Source organism: Pristiophorus japonicus, chromosome 11 (genome assembly GCF_044704955.1).
Source record: "Pristiophorus japonicus isolate sPriJap1 chromosome 11, sPriJap1.hap1, whole genome shotgun sequence".
Lineage (NCBI taxonomy): Eukaryota > Metazoa > Chordata > Chondrichthyes > Pristiophoridae > Pristiophorus > Pristiophorus japonicus.
The window spans coordinates 121,305,192-121,325,474 of NC_091987.1; the positions used below are offsets into that span (position 1 = coordinate 121,305,192).

Consider the following 20,283-nt stretch of genomic DNA (forward strand, 5'->3'; position numbering starts at 1 on the left):
TGGTTCTTAAAGAAAATGGATGAAAATTTACCCCGAGGCTGCAGGTTGGGCAAAATATTTTTTCAAAAACAGAACATTAAAAAAAAAATCATAAAAACATTTTCAGGACCCTTTTAACTTAAAATCACGACAACAGAATTTTAAAATAATGAGTAAAAAAACAATTACTTACCTTTTTCTTGCAGGGCTACTCACCTACCGCCCAGCTCTGTTGATTCTCATGGGCGTATTTTTTTATACTTACCCACGGGTCACCGCTGAGCCCAATATCGCGCCATGGCGATCTGAGGACAGTGCACGTCGACGGTCCGCTCCTCAGTGGTACCTCGAAACCGCCTGCATAACTCAGCTGGACAATTCGCCGATCCAGTTATCGCCCAAACGGCTAATACCGTCCAGAAACCAAGCGGTGAGCCAATGCAATTTCTAGCCCTTTGTGTCTATGTTTTCATAGAAGACACAAAAAAAACTCCTGGAAATAGCGGAGAACCAAGGAGGAACTGAAATAAATTATTAATAAAAGGATTGTACTGGAGAACTTAATGGGACTGAAAGCCGAAAATCTCCTGGACCGGATAGCCTACATCCTAGGGTTTTGAAAGAGGTGGCTATAGAGATAGTGGATGCATTGGTTGTCACCTTCCAAAATTCCAAAGATTCTAGAACGGTTCTCGAGGATTGGAAGATAGTAAATGTAAGCTTGTTATATAAGAAAGGAGGGAGAGAGAAAATGGGAAACTAGACCAGTTAGCCTGACATCAGTAGTCGTAATTAAGAAAGCAAATGGTATGTTGACCTTCATTTCAAGAGGATTTGAATAAAAGAGTAAAGATGACTTACTGCAATGATATAGGGCTCTGGTGAGATCACATCGAGTGTATTGTGTACAGTTTTGTTCTCTTTACATAAAGAAGGATATACTTGCCATCGAGGGTGTACAGCGAAGGTTCACCAGACTGATTGCTGGGATGGGGGGGATTGTCCTATGAGGAGAGATTGAGTAGATGAGGTCTAGGTGATCTCACTCAAACATGCAAAATTCATAGAAACATAGAAACATAGAAAATAGGTGCAGGAGTAGGCCATTCGGCCCTTCTAGCCTGCACCGCCATTCAATGAGTTCATGGCTGAACATGCAACTTCAGTACCCCATTCCTGCTTTCTCACCATACCCCTTGATTCCCCTAGTAGTAAGGACTTCATCTAACTCCTTTTTGAATATATTTAGTGAATTGGCCTCAACAACTTTCTGTGGTAGAGAATTCCACAGGTTCACCACTCTCTGGGTGAAGAAATTCCTCCTCATCTCAGTCCTAAATGGCTTACCCCTTATCCTTAGACTGTGTCCCCTGGTTCTGGACTTCCCCAACATTGGGAACATTCTTCCTGCATCTAACCTGTCTAACCCCGTCAGAATTTTAAACGTTTCTATGAGGTCCCCTCTCATTCTTCTGAACTCCAGTGAATACAAGCCCAGTTGATCCAGTCTTTCTTGATAGGTCAGTCCCGCCATCCCGGGAATCAGTCTGGTGAACCTTCGCTGCACTCCCTCAATAGCAAGAATGTCCTTCCTCGGGTTAGGAGACCAAAACTGTACACAATACTCCAGGTGTGGCCTCACCAAGGCCCTGTACAATTGTAGCAACACCTCCCTGCCCTTGTACTCAAATCCCCTCGCTATGAAGGCCAACATGCCATTTGCTTTCTTAACCGCCTGCTGTACCTGCATGCCAACCTTCAATGACTGATGTACCATGACACCCAGGTCTCGTTGCACCTCTCCTTTTCCTAATCTGTCACCATTCAGATAATAGTCTGTCTCTCTGTTTTTACCACCAAAGTGGATAACCTCACATTTATCCACATTATACTTCATCTGCCATGCATTTGCCCACTCACCTAACCTATCCAAGTCGCTCTGCAGCCTCATAGAATCCTCCTTGCAGCTCACACTGCCACCCAACTTAGTGTCATCCGCAAATTTGGAGATACTACATTTAATCCCCTCGTCTAAATCATTAATGTACAGTGTAAACAGCTGGGGCCCCAGCACAGAACCTTGCGGTACCCCACTAGTCACTGCCTGCCATTCTGAAAAGTCCCCATTTACTCCTACTCTTTGCTTCCTGTCTGACAACCAGTTCTCAATCCATGTCAGCACACTACCCCCAATCCCATGTGCTTTAACTTTGCACATTAATCTCTTGTGTGGGACCTTGTCGAAAGCCTTCAGAAAGTCCAAATATACCACATCGACTGGTTCTCCCTTGTCCACTCTACTGGAAACATCCTCAAAAAATTCCAGAAGATTTGTCAAGCATGATTTCCCTTTCACAAATCCATGCTGACTTGGACCTATCATATTACCTCTTTCCAAATGCACTGCGATCACATCCTTAATAATTGATTCCATCATTTTACCCACTACCGATGTCAGGCTGACCGGTCTGTAATTCCCTGTTTTCTCTCTCCCTCCTTTTTTAAAAAGTGGGGTTACATTGGCTACCCTCCACTCGATAGGAACTGATCCAGAGTCAATGGAATGTTGGAAAATGACTGTCAATGCATCCACTATTTCCAAGGCCACCTCCTTAAGTACTCTGGGATGCAGTCCATCAGGCCCTGGGGATTTATCGGCCTTCAATCCCATCAATTTCCCCAACACAATTTCCCGACTAATAAGGATTTCCCTCAGTTCCTCCTCCTTACTAGACCCTCCGACCCCTTTTATATCCGGAAGGTTGTTTGTGTCCTCCTCAGTGAATACCGAACCAAAGTACTTGTTCAATTGGTCCGCCATTCTTGCAGGGTAGATGCAGGGAGGATGTTTCCCCTGGCTGGGGAGTCGAAAACCAGGGGTCACAGTCTCAGAATAAGGAGTGGTCCATTTAGGACTGAGATGAGGAGAAATTTCTTCACTCAGAGGATGGTGAATCTTTCGTATTCTCTACCCCAGAGGGCTGTGGATGCTCAGTCGTTTAATATATTCAAGACAGAGATTGATAGATTTTTGGATAGTAAGAGAATCAAGGGATATAGGGATAGTGCAGGAAAGTGGACTTGAGGTAGAAGATCAGTCATTATTGAATGGCGGAGCAGGCTCAAGGGGCCAAATGGTCGACTCCTGCTCCAATTTCTTATGTTCTTCTGTATGCAATCAGAATGGTTTATTTTTTCTCTTTCACACACACTACCTCTTAATTAAAAAAAAAATTTGCACTTGTGTTCTTAAAAACTAGGGGCTAAAATTTATACAAAAAATAGGAGCAGGAATAGGCCATGCGGTCCCTCAAGTCTGATCTGCCGTTCAGTATCATGGCTAATCTTCAATATCAGCTCAACTTTCCCATCCTATCCCAATATCCCTTGAATCCCTTAGTGCCCAAAAATCTTTCAATCTCAGTCCTGAATATTCTCAACAACTGAGCATTCACAGTTCTTCGAGGTAGAGAATTCCAAAGATTCACAATGCTTTGAGTGAAGAACTTTCTCCTCAACTCAGGCCGAAATGGACAGCCTCTTATCCCGAGACCATGACCCTGAGTGCTAGACTCTCCAGCCAGGGGAAACAGCCCCTCAGCGCCAGGGGAAACAGCCCATCATTTACCCTGTCAAGCCCTCTATGAATTTATAAGTTTCAATGAGATCACCTCTCAATCTTCTAAACTCCAGAGAATATAGGCCCAATCTACTCAATTTCCTTTGAATAATTTTGAAAAGTAACTAAGTAGGATTTTGTTAGGGACTCAAAGTAGTATTCCATCATCTGGCAAGCTAAATGCTATTGGTGTATCCTGAAGAATTGTGCACATTGTACATGTTAAGACTGCAGGCTTTTGGGAGAGGTTCACGTGAAATAAAAACTTTAATTGAAGTAGTAAAAGGCACAGAAGACAATTCAATGAATTGCCAAGTTATTGTAAAATATGTATTGCTAGGAACTTATTTTGTTTGAAACCTCAGAAATTTCAGTTACTCAAAAAAAAATCAAGGTTGTGATTCAATTGGTTCATGAATGAAATGTGGCCATGAAATATTTATAGGATATGTAATGCTTACACAGGACTTCCCTTTAAAAATGTAGATATAAGAAGTGTTACATCAAGATAGATTTTTGGACAAGTGGAGTATATACATTACTTTTAATATATAACCATTCCTCCCCAGCCATTATTTTCAACGAAGAATAAAGCAAAACAATAAAATCTTATTTTTCATTCTATAAATCAGATTAATTTGATACTTTTACTTAACAAGCCATTCTAAGTATTTATAAAGTGAACAGCTATTCAATGTAAGCATATTTAAAGTTATATAGTGCTGTGACCAATATAAGGATTTGTTATTTTATTAAATATACATATATTAGATCTAAAAAGAATAGTTCAATCTTTCAAGAAAATGTTTTCATAATCTTACCAAGTGGAGGTTGCAGCATTCCACTGTTCTTTTCACAAGTTCCAATAGGTTGTATATCAGATGAGTCAACCAATCGCCAAAAGTCATTTTTGTTGTCACTTCCATCTAACCGTAATCGAAGCCTTGCTCCAGTTATTCCAACCACAGTAGCTATGCAAACTGAGGTAACGTTTCTTGGGTCCTGAGCCTCAAGCTTCATGTCAATTTTGAACTCATTGTTGGGCGGAGTTCTAGGCTGGAAGTGAGGGTACAATGTAAATACACTTTTTGAATAAAAATCTTTCTTAGCATCGTTGTGTTATAAGCAGCCATTATGTACTGGTTTCAATGTCAATAATTCTACCTGGAAATACACTCACAGAAACTACCCCACTGCATTCGGATCTAAGTCCTCTGAAAGATACTCAGTTCCACAAGACTGCAAGATACAAAGACCTGGTGCCCAGTCTGATGCTACCTGAAAACATTCACAGTACTGGACAGTGCCTAAAGGGGGGTCCTATCTTCTTCAGTGCTGACTTATGCTAAAGAGTGAGGGAGGGGTGGGGAGATGGGGCAACACTCTCTAGAAATGGTTAGTGCTAAGGTCTCACACGTTACCTGCAACAACAAGAAAGGTGGTAAAAGCTGACAGCAGATCTCAGTCAGAACTGAACCAGAGGTGTCAGCTATACCTTGCAACCTGGAACTAAAGCAACACGAATGCGATCTGGGTCCCTTATGGAACCAATGCCACACAGTGTGCTGGAATCAGTAGCAATGAGGACAAGATGAAGTGGTTTCATTTTTCTTTGTGGAGTTCACTATTGAGAATATGAGGCAGACATGTTGCTCAGCACAGAGGTGATGGCTGACATGGGGAGACAAGAGAAAGACTGTGCTTCACATTTACTTTCAATTTGCTCCGGAAATATGGAGGATATAACCTGTACATGAACCAAATACATGTTGGGCAAAAAAACTAAGGCATATTAGACATTTTGTGCTACTTTTCAAAGACAACATTGCACGAATCACAACCATAGGCTATTAGAAAGGCCTATTAGCAACATGTTTAAAGCTTTTAAAGAGGTTGAAGAATATGCTAATTTTAGCTTATCACTTATAAACTAAGTACAGGTACAACTTCTGAAACATGGAATTCTCGTCTGAATCCGTGCTGGAATTTTGGTTTTGCCTCAAAAATGTCCGCTTTTCAAACAATAATTCCGGATTCCAGACGACTCCATGAGCTATGAGCAAAATGTCAGGTTTTTAGACAATTACGGTTTTCGGGAGTTCTGGATTCGGGACGTTACATAAAGATATATTTACATATACAGGTGCATGTCTATGTGTATATTTCTATATATCGAGATACATCTGGATAGTCTTCGAAAGAGCTGCCGCACTCGTTGGGTCAAATGGCCTCTTTCTTGGCTGTACTATTCTATAGGACGCGACTGCTGCCAACGAACCGGAAGCTGCGTGGAAGCTTTCTGCACATGCGCGCTTCCCGTTCGTGACGCTATCACACATGCGATAAAAGGCTCGTTGGTTCCGAACAGCCATAATGCTTAACGAGCCTGGAGAGTGAGGGAAGGAGGAGAGGGAGAAATGGATTGAATGTTGGTGGGAGCGGAGTAAATTAGATTGAAGGAGATATGATCCATTTTTCTTGAATGCTGATTGGAATGATTAAGCAGTTGGAAACAAATTATTAAACTTGAATTGTATATCGATTTCTATGGAGTGACTACTGCTAACGAACCAGAGGCTGCACAGAGGGGCGTTTTCCACATCTGTGGCTTCTGGTTCGCTACGTCACATCGTGCGACCTGATTTAAAAACATTTGCGCGCATGTCGGTCGGGTTTCTATCAAGCACCGGAACTGCTTTGGATTGAGCCGATGGCCTCAGTCGGGTCCCTCTGATGTCAAAACTGCTTTGGATCAAGCCTATCTTCGGATCTACAGGGTCCAGGAAATACATCTCTCAAAATGCTTTCTAGATATGTAGGCCTACTTGCCACCTATTTCCATGTATAGCATATACTAAAACTAGAATGTATCTTGCAATAAACAATTGTACGGGTTAGCCCCTAGTACGTAAAGTGCTTCCCAGCCCTTCAGTGCACAGTCTCCTGGGCTCCAGTTTCCCTCCGATTTTCTCCCCTTATACTTCTTTCATAAGAGAAACTGTGCTACGTGGTATTTCACAATAGTGGTCTTGTTCATGTTTGTGTGGACTGTTCAACCATGTGGTTATCACAACTGAGCTCGACCGTTTTTGCCCACTTCAAGTAAGAGTCATTGAATTATGATCAAAAGTAATAGTAATGAATCACGATGAAAAATAAAAATAATCAGCCCTGTGCAAAATCTAAGGGAATAACTGACCCTATGTATAGCAGGGAATTCCTTTTGCTTTGAGAGTTTTGCATGGCTCATTGTATTCTTGTGCATGCATAGAAATATGGAAAGCATTGCTGCAGATCGCTAAAGAATGTGTTTCTTTATTGGCAACTGTTGACCAACACAATGCATCAGTCAGAACAAACAAGTTCAACTCTATCAGTGGTGAATGCTGACTAAAAAACTACCATCTATAAACAAGAAAAATCATGTCAAACTTTTACCAAACACAGTTTGAAAGCTGAGAGTGGAACCATGTTGTTAAGGGATGGGAACAAATGAACAGCCACTCCAACTCAAACCCAGAGTGGGGGGAATAACATACACTAAGCTGGGTGGCGGTGTGGGCTGTGAGGAGGACACTAAAAGGCTGCAGGGTGACTTGGACAGGTTAGGTGAGTGGGCAAATGCATGGCAGATGCAGTATAATGTGGATAAATGTGAGGTTATCCACATTGGGTGCAAAAACACAAAGGCAGAATATTATCTGAATGGCGGCAGATTAGGAAAGGGGGAGGTGCAACGAGACCTGGGTGTCATGGTTCATCAGTCATTGAAAATTGGCATGCAGTGAAGAAGGCAAATAGTATGTTGGCCTTCATAGCTAGGGGATTTGAGTATAGGAGCAGGGAGCTCTTACTGCAGTTGTACAGGGCTTTGGTGAGGCCTCACCTTGAATATTGTGTACAGTTTTGGTCTCTTAATCTGAGGAAGGACGTTCTTGCTATTGAGGGAGTGCAGCGAAGGTTCACCAGACTGATTCCCGGGATGGCTGGACTGACATATGAGGAGAGACTGGATCAACTGGGCCTTTATACACTGAGTTTAGAAGGATGAGAGGGGATCTTATAGAAACTTATAAGATTCTGACGGGACTGGACAGGTTAGATGTGGGAAGAATGTTCCCGATGATGGGGAAGTCCAGAACCAGGGGACATAGTCTTAGGATAAGGGGCAGCCATTTAGGACTGAGATGAGGAGAAACTTCTTCACTCAGAGTTGTTAACCTATGGAATTCCCTACTGCAGAGAGTTGTTGATGCCAGTTCATTGGATATATTCAAGAGGGAGTTAGATATGGCCCTTACAGCTAAGGGGATCAAGGGGTATGGAAAGAAAGCAGGAAAGGGGTACTGAGGGAATGATCAGCCATGATCTTATTGAACAGTGGTGCAGGCTCGAAGGGCCGAATGGCCTAGTCCTGCACCTATTTTCTATGTTTCTATGTGCCAGTACCGCCCGAGATGTTTATGACACTATTGCATGCCGACAAAGTTGTCATATGGGGCATTATATGACCCCCCCCCAGACTGTGTTCCTTGCCTGGCTCCATTCCAGCGATGTGTAAATGAAGACGCATGGAATTTAACTAATTGGACTCAAGTACTCAGCAGTGTTATCTTGTCATTCAACCAACCATCACTTAAGTTCCCTGATGCACACGAACATCAGAATTTTGACAATGGCATTAAGTATAACAGTTCCAAATTCAGTGGTTACATACCTGTCTAAAACAATGTGAAGGGGCAGGGATTTCTCCATTTTCTTTCAAGTAATCATCCCAGTTAAAATGTTCTGTAATCAACAAGAACAATTTAGCAAGTAATTTCATGAAACCGTTTCACAGACTGTAATTTTACCAATGGTCACACGAAATCCGTATATATGAAAAACAAGTATTGCAGAAGTTCTGCTTCATATGGTTTTGGTCATTGTTATTCATGTGTCACATTTACCTAAAACATATTTAAGCAAAAGATAGAAAGAAGAAAAGTAAAAGTGGAGGGCAGAGAAACCCAAGGCAAAAATCAAAAAAGGCCACATTACAGCAAAATTCCAAAAGGGCAAAGTGTGTTAAAAAGACAAGCCTGAAGGCTCTGTGCCTCAATGCGAGGAGTATTCGTAATAAGGTGGGCGAATTAACTGCACAGGCAGCAATTAATGAATATGATATAATTGGCATCACGGAGACATGGCTCCAGGGTGACCAAGGCTGGGAACTCAACATCCAGGGGTATTCAACATTCAGGAAGGATAGACAGAAAGGAAAAGGAGGTGGTGTAGCGTTGCTGGTTAAAGAGGAAATTAACGCAATAGTAAGGAAGGACATTAGCTTGGATGATGTGGACTCTGTATGGGTGGAGCTGCAGAATACCAAAGGGCAGAAAACACTAGTGGGAGTTGTGCACAGACCACCAAACAGTAGTAGTGAGGTTGGGGACAGCATCAAACAAGAAATTAGGGATGCGTGCAATAAAGGTATAGCAGTTATCAAGGGCGTCTTTAATCTACATCCAGATTGGGATAACCAAACTGTTAGTAATACGGTGGAGGAGGATTTCTTGGAGTGTATTAGGGATGGTTTTCTAGACCAATATGTCGAGGAACCAACTAGAGGGCTGGCCATCCTAGACTGGGTGATGTGTAATGAGAAAGGACTAATTAGCAATATTGTTGTGCGAGGCCCCTTGGGGAAGAGTGACCATAATATGGTAGAATTCTTTATTAAGATGGAGAGCGACAGTTAATTCAGAGACTAGGGTCCTGAATTTAAGGAAAGGTAACTTTGATAGTATGAGACGTGAATTAGCCAGAATAGACTGGAGAGTGTTACTTAAAGGTTTGACGGTGGATAGGCAATGGCAAACATTTAAAGATGACATGGATGAACTTCAACAATTGTACATCCCTGTCTGGAGTAAAAATAAAACAGGGAACGTGGCTCAACCATGGCTAACAAGGGAAATTAAGGATAGTGTTAAATCCAAGAGGCATATAAATTGGCCAGAAAAAGCAGCAAACCTGAGGACTGGGAGAAATTTAGAATTCAGCAGGAGGATAAAGGGTTTAATTAGGAGATGGAAAATAGAGTACGAGAAGAAGCTTGCTGGGAACATAAAAACTGACTGCAAAAGCTTCTATAGATATGTGAAGAGAAAAAGATTAGTGAAGACAAACATAGGTCCTTTGCAGTCAGATTCAGGTGAATTTATAATGGGGAACAAAGAAATGGCAGACCAATTGAACAAATACTTTGGTTCTGTCTTCACGAAAGAAGACACAAAACCTTCCGGAAGTACTAGGGGACCGAGGGTCTAGTGAGAAGAAGGAACTGAAGGATATCCTTATTAGGCGGGAAATCGTATTAGGGAAATTGAGCGGATTGAAGGCCGATAAATCCCCAGAGCCTGATAGTCCGCATCCCAGAGTACTTAAGGAATTGGCCATCGAAATAGTGGATGCACTGGTGATCATTTTCTAACAGTCTAGCGACTCTGGATCAGTTCCTACGGACTGGAGAGTAGCTAATGTAAGACCACTTTTTAAAAAAGGAGGGAGAGAGAAAACAGGGAATTATAGACCGGTTAGCCTGACATCAGTAGTGGGGAAAATAGTGGAATCAATTATTAAAGGATGAAATAGCAGCGCATTTGGAAAGCAGTGACAGGATCGGTCCAAGTCAGCATGGATTTATGAAAGGGAAATCATGCTTGACAAATCTGGAATTTTTTGAGGATGTAACTAGTAGAGTGGACAAGGGAGAACCAGTGGATGTGGTGTATTTGAACTTTCAAAAGGCCTTTGACAAGGTCCCACATACGAGATTGGTGTGCAAAATCAAAGCACACGGTATTTGGGGGTAATATACTGACGTGGATAGAAAACTGGTTGGCAAACAGGAAGCAGAGAGTCAGGGGTAAACGGGTCCTTTTCAGAATGGCAGGCAGCGGCTAGTGACGTGCTGCAGGGCTCAGTGCTGGGACCCCAATCTTGCTATTGAGGGAGTGCAGCGAAGGTTCACCAGACTGTTTCCCGGGATGGCGGGACTGACATATGAGGAGAGACTGGATCAACTGGGCCTTTATACACTGGAGTTTAGAAGGATGAGACGGGATCTCATACAAGCATAAGATTCTGATGGGACTGGACAGGTTAGATGCAGGAAGAATGTTCCCGATGTTGGGGAAGTCCAGAACCAGGGGAACACAGTCTTAGGATAAGGGGTAGGCCATTTAGGATGGAGATGAGGAGAAACTTCTTCACAGAGAGTTGTTAACCTGTGGAATTCCCTGCCAGAATTGTTGATGCCAGTTCATTGGATTTATTCAAGAGAGAGTTAGATATGGCCCTTACGGCTAAAGGTATCAAGGAGTATGGAGAGAAAACAGGAAGGGGTACTGAGGGAATGATCAGCCATGATATTATTGAATGGTGGTGCAGGCTCGAAGGGCCGAATGGCCTACTCCTGCACCTATTTCCTATGTTAAGACAAAAGCAATAAAATTCTATACTTGGGCTACTAAGTCATTTCCAATAAATCAGACTGAAGTTTTATAGTTTAAAGTTGGACTAAAAAATCCTTACGAATTTCACAGAATATGCTTATGCCGGAATGAATACAAAATTTATCAATAAATTAACAGTAGTTATTACTGATCATGCGTATAGTGATATGCTATAAAATTGTGTTGGCGTGTCTTTGTTTTCATGGAGCTCTTTCAACTGCTGAAAATGATTTTCATCACTGGATTCCTCTCGAACAGGACTTTGTTGCTCTACTAACGACACTGTTTGATTCAATGGTTTCAGTCGCTTCAAATCTTTGCTGCTAAATTTTTTTGTCAAATCGGTTTCCGATCTCCTCGACTTCTCTGGACATCTAGTCTACGTTTCTGCTTTACGCTGGATTACACCACTATGTTTCTGCACTGGACGACACTGGATTATACTGCAAAATTTACCTGCTGTTTCCCCATCTCTGCTGCTAAAAGATTTTTTTTTACCGTTTACAGATCTCTGCTGATCTGGTTCTACTGGTTTTTCAGCTCTGCTTATCATCATCATCATAGGCAGTCCCTCGGAACCGAGGAGGACTTGCTTCCACTCCCAAAGAGAGTTCTTTGATGGCTGAACAGTCCAATACGAGAGCCACAGACCCTGTTACAGGTGGGACAGACATTCGTCGAGGGAAGGGGTGGGTGGGGCTGGTTTGCCGCGCGCTCGTTCCGCTGCCTGCGCCTGGCCGCTTCATGCTCCTTGCGTCGAGCCTCAAAGAGCTCAATGCCCTCCCGGATGGACTTTCTCCACCACGGGCGCTCTGCGGCCAGGGTCTCCCAGGTGTCAGTGGTGATGTCACACTTTACCAGGAAGGCTTTGAGGGTGTCCTTACAATGTTTCCGCTGTCCTCCTTTGGCTTGTTTACCATGAAGGAGCTCCGCATAAAGCATTTGCTTCGGGAGTCTCGTATCTGGCATGCGTATTATGTGGCCTGCCCAGCGAAGCTGATCGAGTGTGGTTAGCTTCTAGCTAGCAGCTGCTGCTTCACTTGCTGTCCGGTGACTCAAGTTTGCTAGTCGCAGCCCAAATAGCTTCTGGACTTCACTTGCCTGCTTTGGACAGTGGCTCGTCGATGCTCCGTGCCGGCCGCATCCTGTTTATCTCGGCTTTGTCCTTCTATGGGACCTCTGACTTTGAACCTGGACTCCCTACTAATTAGTACATTTAAACAGGCCAATGTAACCCGAGCTTTTCCGGTATCCATTCACATGCACTCTTTGGATACCGCTCTGGACCCGAGCCATTCAATACTTTTCCACTTCCATCCTCCCTCTTTTCCTTTTCTCGCTATCCATCCCTGACCGCGCCCTCCTGCCGCCATGCCTCCTTTCATCTCTTCTCTCTCGGATACTCTGCCCTCCAAAATCCCTGCCCCAATCCTTCATTGCTGTTTGATCTTCCTACTCTCCTGCTGTCATCCCAGGCTCGACTCTCTCTTCGATAAGTCGACAACTTACTTCTATGCCTCACTTGGCATCCTACGATTGTCACTGCCTCCTTACTAGCAGCAACTCCAACAGTTCCATCTTACTCTCTCGCCGACCTGGGGGCTGATCTCACCAATCTCCTCCCCATCCAACTCATTTCTCCGTCCACCCCCCCCGTCCCCCCAGCGCTGACTCTGTGTACGCTGGCAGTGGGGCAGCCATTACCGACAGTCTACGCATCTCCCTCCAAAACGTCCGTTCGCTTGCGAACGAGGCCCTTGGCCTCCATGAAGTTTATCGTGGATGATTGCATCAGCATCATGGCCCTGACAGAAACTTGGCTGAGGGGCTAATGGCACCTTACTCTTAATGAAGCCTCCCCGCCTGGCTATACTTGCCACGGCCGTGGTAGCAGTGTGGCTCTCATCAGCAAATCACACCTTGGTCGATCCCCCTACTCCTCCAGCACTTTCTCCTTCTTTGACAATCCCATCTTATTCCACCCCTCTCATCTCTCATTTAAAATTCTCGTTCTCTACCGCCCACCTAGGTACCATAAAATTTTTATTACCGAGATATCTTCACTGCTTACCTCACACAGTCTCTGCACCGAACGACTTCTCATCCTTGGTGATTTCAACGTCCATGCTCTCTCTCTCCTCTGTGTTCACTAGCCTCCTATCCTCCCTTATGCTCGACCTCCATGTAAACTCCCCAACCCATATTCATGGCCATCCCCTCGACCTTACCATCTCTCGTGTCCTCGCTACTCCAATTGTGTCAATTGTAGATAAGGTTGTCTCTCACCACTTCTTTGTATTGCTCTCCGCCCACATCCCCCCCACCCCTACCTCCTTCTGTGTCCGTCCCTGGAAAAAATGATCTTATAACTGCAGTTATGAAGTCCCAACTGTGCAGCATTTGGCCCTCCATTCACCATGACATTTCTGCTCAACACACCCTCATCATCACCTTTGATGCCCTAGTCTCTATTAAAACAGTTACTCTCTCACCCTGGCCGTTCTCCCTGGTACGGCCCTCATCTTCACACCTTTAAGTCCAAGCGACGCAGACTTGAACAGATATGACAAACAACTGGTTTAGCCAATCACCACCAGACCTGGCTGGCGCACAGAAAGTATTAACGGGTCCTGCCATCGTCTGCCAAAATTGCTCACTATTCCAAAATAATTCTGGACTGCAAAGATAAACCCCAACTTCAATTCTCCACTGCTAACTGTCGTCTTAAATCCCTCTCCCATCTCATCCACCCTCACCTCTGAAATTAAGTGCGAGGAGATCATGGACTCCTTTGTCGCTAAGATTGAGACCCTCCGTTCAACTGCCTCTGCCACTTCCCTTCCTTCACCTTGCCCACTGGCCAACTTTTCTCGAAGTATCCCCCCTACCCTAGTCCTGACCTCATCTTTCTCCAGTTTCTCCCTGATGTCCCCTCGTGCCCTTTCTGAGTTCATCTTGTCCATGAGACCTACTTCTTGCTCACTCTACTCAATTCCCACCAAACTGCTTAGCACCCAACTTCCTTTTCTGGCTCCCATGTTAGCTCACATTAACCATTCTCTCTTCTCAGGTACTGTCTCCCTCAAATCTGCCATCATCACCCCTCTCAAAAAACCAACCCTTGACCCCTCCGTCCTTGCAAACTAACGCCCCATCTCCAATCTCCCTTTCCTTTCCAAAGTCTTTGAACGTGTTGTCGCCTCCCAAAACCGTGCCCACCTTTCCCGTAACTCGATGTTTGAATCACTCCAATCAGGTTACCACCCCTGCCACAGTACCGAAACGGCTGTCAAAGTCACAAATGACATCCTTTGTGACTGTGACAAAGGTAAACTATTCCTCCTCGTCCTTCTTGACTTGTCTGCAGCTTTGACACGGTTGACCACTCCATCCTTCTCCAACATCTCTCCACCGTTGTACAGCTGGGTAGGACTGCACTCGCCTGGTTCCATTCTCATCTACCTGATCATAGCCAGAGAATCAACCTGCAACGGCTTCTCTACCCATCCCCGCATCGTTATCTCTGGTGTCCTCCGAGGACCTATCCTTGGCACAATCCTATTTCTCATGTTGCCCCTTGGTGACATCATCCGAAAACAGTGTCAGTTTCCACATGAATGCTGATGACACCCAGCTCTACTCTACCACCAATTCTCTCGGCCGCTAAATTGTCAGACTGCTTGTCCGACATCCAGTTCTGGATGAGCAGAAATTTTCTTTCAATTAAATATTGGGAAGTCCAAACCATTGTTTTCTGTCCACGCTCCAAACTCCGTTCCCTAGTCACTGATTCCATCCCTCTCCCCAACATGTCTGTGAACCACACTGTTTGCAACTTTGGTGTGAAATGTTACCCTGAATTGAGCTTTCGACCACATATCCTCAGTATAACGAAGACTGCCTATTTCCACCTCCGTAATATCCTCCGTCTCCGCCCTTGCCGCAGCTCATCCACTGCTGAAACCCTCATCCATGCCTTCGTTACCTCGAGACTTGACTATTCCAACGCACTCATGGCTAGCCTCCCTACCCTACATAAATTTGGTGATCCAAAACTCAGGTGCCCGTGTCCGAACTCGCATTAAGTCCCACTCACCCCTGTGCTCGCTGACCTCTCTTGGCTCCCAGTTAAGCAACAACTCGATTTCAAAATCCTTGTTTTCAAATCCCTCCATGGCCTCGCCTCTCCCTATCTCTAATCTCCTTCAGCCCCACAACCTTCCCCACCCCACCCAGAGATATCTGAGCTCCTTTAATTCTGCCCTCTTGAGCATCCCTGATTATAATCACTCAACCCATTGGTGGCCATGTCTTCTGTTGCCTAGGCCCTAAGCACTGGAATTCCCTGCCGAAACCTCTCCACCTCTGTCTCTTTCCTCGTTTAAGATGCTCCTTAAACCTACCTCTTTGACCAAGGTTTTGGTCACCTGCCCTCATATCTCATGTGGCTCGGTGTCAAATCTTTTTGTCTCATAATACTCCTGTGAAACGCCTTGGGATGTTTTACTACGTTGAAAGCGCCATATAAATACAAGTTGTTGTTGTTGTTTACAGTGTAGAATAGGAAGTGCGAAGGTGGAAATATTCAAGATGGCACGTTTTAAGATTTTGAAATTATTTACATTCTTCCACATTAATTATTCTCTGTACATACTCAATAAAATTCTGCTGTACTCAAAAATACAATTAAGATTTTTTTTTAAAATACAAGTGATGTGGGCATTGCTGGCATTAATATGTGGTGTTAATAAGGATTTATTAGTTCCCTAAGTTTTAGGCTTTGGGGATCCTTTTCAACACCAGTTTCATATATTGCCCATCCCCAATTGCCCTCCAGTAGCTGGTGGTGAGTCGTCTTCTTGAACTGCTCCAGTCCGTGTGGTGAAGGTACTCCCACAGGGACATTGCCGTAGCGGTTTGGTGGAACGGAAGTAGCTTACTAGGCCATTTCAGAGGGCAGTTAAGAGTCAACCACATTGCTGTGGGTCTCGAATCACATAGGCCAGACCGGATGAGGACAGCAGATTTCCCTAAAGGACATGTGAACCAGAAGAGTTTTTAATAACAATCCGGTAGTTATACGCCCACAATTACTGATACTAGCTTTTTATTCCAGATTTATTTAATTAACTGAATTTAAATTCCCCAGCTGCCGTGGTGGGATTTGAACTCGCATCTCTGTATCATTAGTCCAGGCCTCAGGATTACTAGTCCAGTAACATAACCAATATGCTACCATTCTCTCAGGCTGTGAAAGTTTAAAAGAAAACTTTTAAGCAAACAAAGACTATAAAAAACAGTCAAGATTAGTAACCTAGGGCCCAAGTTTCAACAGATCCATAGAATGGCGTACCTCCGAGAGGTGCGGCGAGTTTCTGGAATAAAAAGCGCACCTAATCCTTACCACGATATTCTCGATGTCCATCAGGCCTCCATCGGATTCGGCGCAGCGCAGCAGGAGCAGCGGCGAGCGGAGCTATGGACTTGCTGTGTCAACATAGCTGTGAGGGGAGGGGGGCGGGGCTAGGGCCCAGCGTGCCTGAGAGTGCCAGCAGCGTTGCGCATGCGCGTTGGAGCGTGCGTGCGTGCTTGTGCAATGGCTCACAAACATTGGCAATCGACCATTTTTAAAGGTAAAGGCTGCAGAGTGATTTTTTGGTGCCTGGAGTAGTGGAAAGCCTTGAGTGATTTTTTAGAAAAATAGAAACAAGGTGCAAAAGTAGGCCATTTGGCCCTTCGAGCCTGCACCATCATTCAAGAAGATCCCGGCTGATAATTCACCTCAGTACCCCTTTTCCTGCTTTCGCTCCATACCCCTTGGTCCCTTTAGCCGTAAGGGCCAGATCTAACTCCCTCTCGAATATATCCAATGAACTGCCATCAACAACTTTCTGCAGTAGAGAATTCCACAGGTTAACAATTCTCTGAGTGAAGAAGTTTCTCCTCATCTCGGTCCGAAATGGCTTCCCCCTAAATCCTGAGACTGTGACCCCTGGTTCTGGACTCGCCCAACATCGGGAACATTCTTCCTGCATCTAACCTGTCCAGTCCCGTCAGAATCTTATATGTTTCTATGAGATCCCCCCTCATTCTTCTAAACTCCAGTGAATACAGGCCCAGTTGATCCAGCCTCTCCTCATATGTCAGTCCTGCCATCCCGGGAATCAGTCAGGTGAACTTTCGCTGCACTCCCTCAATAGCAAGAACGTCCTTCCTTAGATTAGGAGACCAAAACTGTACACAATATTCCAGGTGAGGCCTCACCAAGGCCCTGTACAACTGCAGTAAGACCTCCCGGCTCCTATATTCAAATCCACTCGCTATGAAGGCCAACATGCTATTTGTCTTCTTCACCGCCTGCTGCACCTGCATGCCAACCTTCAATGACTGATGTACCATGACGCTCGGGTCTCGTTGCACCTCCCCTTTTCCTAATCTGCCGCCATTCAGATAATATTCTGCCTTCATGTTTTTGCCATCAAGGTGGATAACCTCACATTTATCCACATTATACTGCATCTGTCATGCATTTGCCCACTCACCTAACCTGTCCAAGTCACCCTGCAGCCTCTTAGCATCCTCATCACAGTTCACACCACCACCCAGCTTAGTGTCATCTGCAAACTTGCAGATATAACTCTCAATTCCTTCATCTAAATCACTGATGTATATTGTAAATAGCTGGGGTCCCAGCACTGAGTCCTGCGGCATCCCACTAGTCACTGCCTGCCATTCTGAAAAGGACCCGTTTATCCCGACTCTCTGCTTCCTGTCTGCCAACCAGTTCTCTATCCACGTCAATGCATTACCCCCAATACCATGTGCTTTAATTTTGTACACCAATCTCTTGCGTGGGACCTTGTCAAAAGCCTTTTGAAAGTCCAAATACACCACATCCACTGGTTCTCCTTTGTCCACTCTACTAGTTACATCCTCAAAATATTCTACAAGATTTGTCAAGCATGATTTCCCTTTCATAAATCCATGCTGACTTGGACCGATCCTGTCACTGCTTTCCAAATGCGCTATTTCATCTTTAATAATTGATTCCAACATTTTCCCCACTACTGATGTTAGGCTAACCGGTCGATAATTCCCCACCTCCTTCCTTTATTAAAAAGTGGTGTTACATTAGCTACCCTCGAGTCCATAGGAACTGATCCAGAGTCGATAGACTGTTGGAAAATGATCACCAATGTATCCACTATTTCTAGGGCCACTTCCTCAAGTACTCTGTGATGCAGACTATCAGGCCCTGAGGATTTATCGGCCTTCAATCCCAACAATTTCCCGAACACAATTTCCTGACGAATAAGGATTTCCTTCAGTTCCTCCTTCTCGCTAAATCTTTGGTCCCCTAGTATTTCCGGAACGTTATTTGTGTCTTCCTTCGTGAAGGCAGAACCAAAGTATTTGTTCAATTGGTCTGCCATTTCTTTATTCCCCATTATAAATTCACCTGATTCTGACTGCAAGAGACCTACGTTTGTCTTCACTAATCTGTTTCGCTTCACATATTTATAAAAGCTTTTGCAGTCAGTTTTTATGTTCCAGCAAACTTCCTCTCATACTCTATTTTCCCTCTCCTAATTAAACCCTTTGTCCTCCTCTGCTGAATTCTAAATTTCTCCCAGTCCTCAGGTTTACTGCTTTTTCTGGCCAATTTACATGTCTCTTCCTTGGATTTAACACTATCCCTAATTTCCCTTGCTAGCCACGGTTGAGCCACCTTCCCCGTTTTGTTTTTATTGTAGACTGTAGACAGGGATGTACAATTGTAGAAGTTCACCCATGTGATCTTTAAATGTTTACTATTGCCTATCCACCAGTATCATTCGCCAGTCTATTTTAGCCAATTCACCTCTCATACCATCGAAGTTACCTTTCCTTAAGTTCAGGACCCTAGTCTCTGAATTAACTGAGTCACTCTCCATCTTAATAAAAAATTCTACCATATTATGGTCACTCTTCCCCAAGGGGCCTCGCACAAGATTGCTAATTAGTCATTTCTCGTTGCACATGGAGGAGGATTTCCTGGAGTGCATAAGGGACGGTTGTCTAGACTAGTATGTCGAGGAAACAACTAGGGCGGGGGGGCCATCTTAGACTGGGTGTTATCTTAGACTGGGTGTTGTGTAATGAGAGGGGATTAATTAGCAATCTCGTTGTGCGAGGCCCCTTGGGAAAGAGTGACCATAATATGGTGGAATTCCACAATAGGATGGAGAATGAAACAGTTAATTCAGAGACCATGGTCCAGAACTTAAAGAAGGGTAACTTTGAAGGTATGAGGCGTGAATTGGCGAGGATAGATTGGCAAATGATACTTAAGGGGTTGTCTGTGGATGGGCAATGGCAGACATTTAGAGACCGCATGGATGAACTACAACAATTGTACATCCCTGTCTGGCGTAAAAATAAAAAAGGGAAGGTGGCTCAACCGTGGCTATCAAGGGAAATCAGGGATAGTATTAAAGCCAAGGAAGTGGCATACAAACTGGTCAGAAATAGCAGCGAACCCGGGGACTGGGAGAAATTTAGAACTCAGCAGAAGAGGACAAAGGATTTGATTATGGCAGGAAAAAGAAGAGTACGAGAGGAAGTTTGCAGGGAACATTAAAATGGACTGCAAAAGCTTCTACAGGTATGTAAAGAGAAAAACGTTAGTAAAGGTTAGGTCCCTGCAAATCAGGGGAAGTCATAACGGGGAACAAAGAAACGGCAGACCAATTGAACAAGTACTTTGGTTCGGTATTCACTAAGGAGGACACAAATAACCTTCCGGATATAAAAGGGGTCAGAGGGTCTAGTAAGAAGGAGGAACTGAGGGAAATCCTTATTAGTCGGGAAATTGTGTTGGGGAAATTGATGGGATTGAAGGCCGATAAATCCCCAGGGCCTGATGGACTGCATCCCAGAGTACTTAAGGAGGTGGCATTAGAAATAGCGGATGCATTGACAATCATTTTCCAACATTCCATAGACTCTGGATCAGTTCCTATGGAGTAGAGGGTAGCCAATGTAACCCCACTTTTTAAAAAAAGGAGGGAGAGAGAAAACAGGGAATTATAGACCGGTCAGCCTGACATCGGTAGTGGATAAAATGATGGAATCAATTATTAAGGATGTCATAGCAGTGCATTTGGAAAGTGGTGACATGATACGTCCAAGTCAGCATGGATTTGT

General features: G+C 44.2%; 1 protein-coding gene across 3 annotated transcripts in view; it reads right to left on the reverse strand.

Annotated features, from left to right (window-relative positions):
• The window catches only part of LOC139276248 (polycomb protein SCMH1-like), a 217,533-nt gene that overhangs the window by 100,500 nt on the left and 96,750 nt on the right, over positions 1 to 20,283 (reverse strand). For 2 of the 3 annotated variants that reach the window (XM_070893958.1, XM_070893957.1), the window contains exons 4-5: positions 8,316 to 8,386; positions 4,420 to 4,654 (exon numbers count right to left, since the gene is read on the reverse strand). In XM_070893958.1, the coding sequence (XP_070750059.1) occupies positions 4,420 to 4,654; positions 8,316 to 8,386 (306 nt within the window). Of the gene's footprint in view, positions 1 to 925; positions 984 to 4,419; positions 4,655 to 8,315; positions 8,387 to 20,283 lie in introns of those variants that run through there. The other variant, XM_070893959.1, reaches the window with a different exon arrangement.